Source organism: Eurypyga helias, unplaced genomic scaffold (assembly GCF_000690775.1).
Source record: "Eurypyga helias isolate BGI_N326 unplaced genomic scaffold, ASM69077v1 scaffold39291, whole genome shotgun sequence".
NCBI lineage: Eukaryota > Metazoa > Chordata > Aves > Eurypygiformes > Eurypygidae > Eurypyga > Eurypyga helias.
In genome coordinates this window covers 19699-22164 of record NW_010229608.1, presented here as the reverse complement: position 1 = coordinate 22164, position 2466 = coordinate 19699, and the positions used below count along the sequence as shown (strand labels likewise).

The 2466-nt window shown below is 41.3% G+C and overlaps 1 protein-coding gene across 1 annotated transcript in view; it reads right to left on the bottom strand.

Moving 5' to 3' along the window:
• The window catches only part of LIFR (leukemia inhibitory factor receptor alpha), a 27206-nt gene extending 25254 nt beyond the window's left edge, over window positions 1-1952 (bottom strand). Inside the window, exons 1-2 of the mRNA XM_010160474.1 lie at window positions 1871-1952; window positions 1055-1175 (exon numbers count right to left, since the gene is read on the bottom strand). Of these exons, the coding sequence (XP_010158776.1) occupies window positions 1055-1175; window positions 1871-1952 (203 nt within the window). The remainder of the gene's footprint in view (window positions 1-1054; window positions 1176-1870) is intronic.
• Between the last annotated feature and the right edge of the window lie 514 nt (window positions 1953-2466).

Genomic DNA, 2466 nt, shown 5'->3' with positions numbered 1-2466 from the left:
CTCAGGGAGGTCTGTACTAAACTCAGCCCCACAGCTTCTCTAATTCAGGGATCCAGGCCTGTTCTGCTTTGCTAAGGAGAAACAGCAGCAACTACATGACTGTACCTCATGAACTCTACACTCCTGAACTCTAGACACAATGTCACGTGTATCTGTTTTTTGGTTGGTGTATTGGGGTTTTTTTTTTTTGGTATAGAAAGAATAGCTGGCAATGCAGGAGGATAATTAGACACAGAAAATCAAACGTAGGTGGAAGAAGTGCAGCCAAGCCCTGGGACCCTAAGGACAAGTCTGGGCTGCCTGCAGAATTTACAGGAAAAAAGACAGTGCAAATATCTGTATTGGGGGCAGGACCAAGATACTAAAAGGATTTGAACTCATCCTTAGCAAATGATAAGTATTTGGCAGACCCACAGCACGGGGAATTGCACATGTATTTCTCATTAGTGAAAAACATGCTGAAGATTTAAGTTTTTTGTAACATTTCTCAAAATTTTCAACTTGCATTCACTACAGAAAAGCTATTGCCATTGCAGACTAATTTTTATGTTTCCTCTAACACAATGCTCTCCAGACAGCTTAAAATTTATAAAGGTTATGACAGCCACCAAGAGGTTTTTTATGTTTTTCCACATGTGAATCTCAACACTTATGTCATATATTCTACTGCTTTGGCCCATAAAATCAGGATTCACTTCTTCCAATTATCATTTCCTTTTGGATCAAACCTGGTATGAAGATGTCCCTCATGAAAACTCTGAGCAAAAGCTACGCAGACATACAGAGAAATCTGAGTAAACGAGAGCATCTTCCAGTCCTTTGAAGAGATCAAGCAGGAGATTTTGGCAGGAGAACTGCTAGCACGAAACAAGACTTTGCCAGAAAACCCGCCATTGCTTGAATTAACAGTGCCTGGAGGGAGCACCACCCTAGGAACACTAATGGGGAGATGCTGGGAAACAACAGCATCACAAATTCCATGGGCATTGACTGAGGAATAACCATACTTCCCCCATAATTTGGTAATTTTCAACCAGGTGTACAGGGGACTTACTTGGTAGTGTAGCAAAAGTCAGTTTGTCCATGTCTTCCTTTAGAAGAGACATCCCAAGAGCAGATCATTTTACGTAAATTGTGCGTCACACATTTCAAATTCTGGGGGTGCCCCAGAGAACCTGAAATCATTCAAGAAATAGTCACACACCGCAGGTCAAAAATGACCAACTGTAAAACGACTGCTATTGTTCACATCTATAGCCATTCTTTTTACATTTTTATTGCATGCATGTCTGGCCAGTATTTTCAACTGTTACACGATTCGTGTGCCCGATTAGAGACAGCGACAGACTGCCAGATTTCTAGAAGTACCTAAATGTATGCAATGACACAGACAGCTATTTATTTCCACAACACCCATTCCTAGCCTAGGCTAATAAGCAGGCTTTGCGCCAATGGCAAAACCACAAGCTTTGATGATAAAAATGAGTTTTTTGCTCTCCTCCATTGTCCCACATGGAGGGCAATTAATGACAGAAGGGTGATTAATGATAATGAGTGAAATTGTCACAGACAGCAGACATATACAGCAAGAAGGTCTCAGTGTGGACATTTATATCAACTGCATATGCAGACTATCACAGTTTCTTTGTGGAAGATTTAACATCCAACTTTGCACCAGTTTACAAGATGCCACTGGGTGCTGGAAAGCAGAGACCAGGCCCGGTAGTACCTCCATCTCTAGGATGGTGTGGGACCACAGACGTGACGGTTTTTGAACCTTCGTAGAGTAGGAAAACAACGTAAATAAATTGTGTCAGTACAGAAGATACAAAGACAAAGTAGTTAGTGAATTACATTGCAATAAACTCACCTATCTCTTGGCTATATATTAAGCTTCTTAAACATAAAATAGCTAGTGCTAAAAGGCAGCGGAGGCTTGAATTCTTCGACATTCTTCTACTGTTTGTTTTCCGAACAGCAGCTTCAAGCAGGAATAAACGTCATTTTCCAACAAGCTGGTCAGTTCTGAAATTAAAAACAAAAAAAATTTGACATTCCAGAGCTGGTACTACACAAGCGCCACTTTTTGTTCCATCGAACTTTTCTTCAGTGCTGCTCCGAGGTGTAGCAACTCCTTTCTCTTCATTGTCTGGCAAGCAAACATTTCCACTGTCCCAACCACTCCTTTCAGCGAGGCATTTAAAACAACCTCCAGAATTTTGATGTGTTACATTCACAAAGGGTTTTGTATACCATGAACGGAAATGCCCCCTGCTTGGGGTACAGGTTTAAGGGGACAGCAGAACGTATCTGTTTGTCTCTGCCCTCTGCTCACTTCATATTGCTGCTATTTAAAGCTATGGGATGCCCAAGAGATTGCAGAACCCCATCTGATCACCCAGTATCACTGGTTCATTCCAGTGCTAAGTAAAAATGTGTGGAAGAAAAAAAGTGAAAAAATGAGAG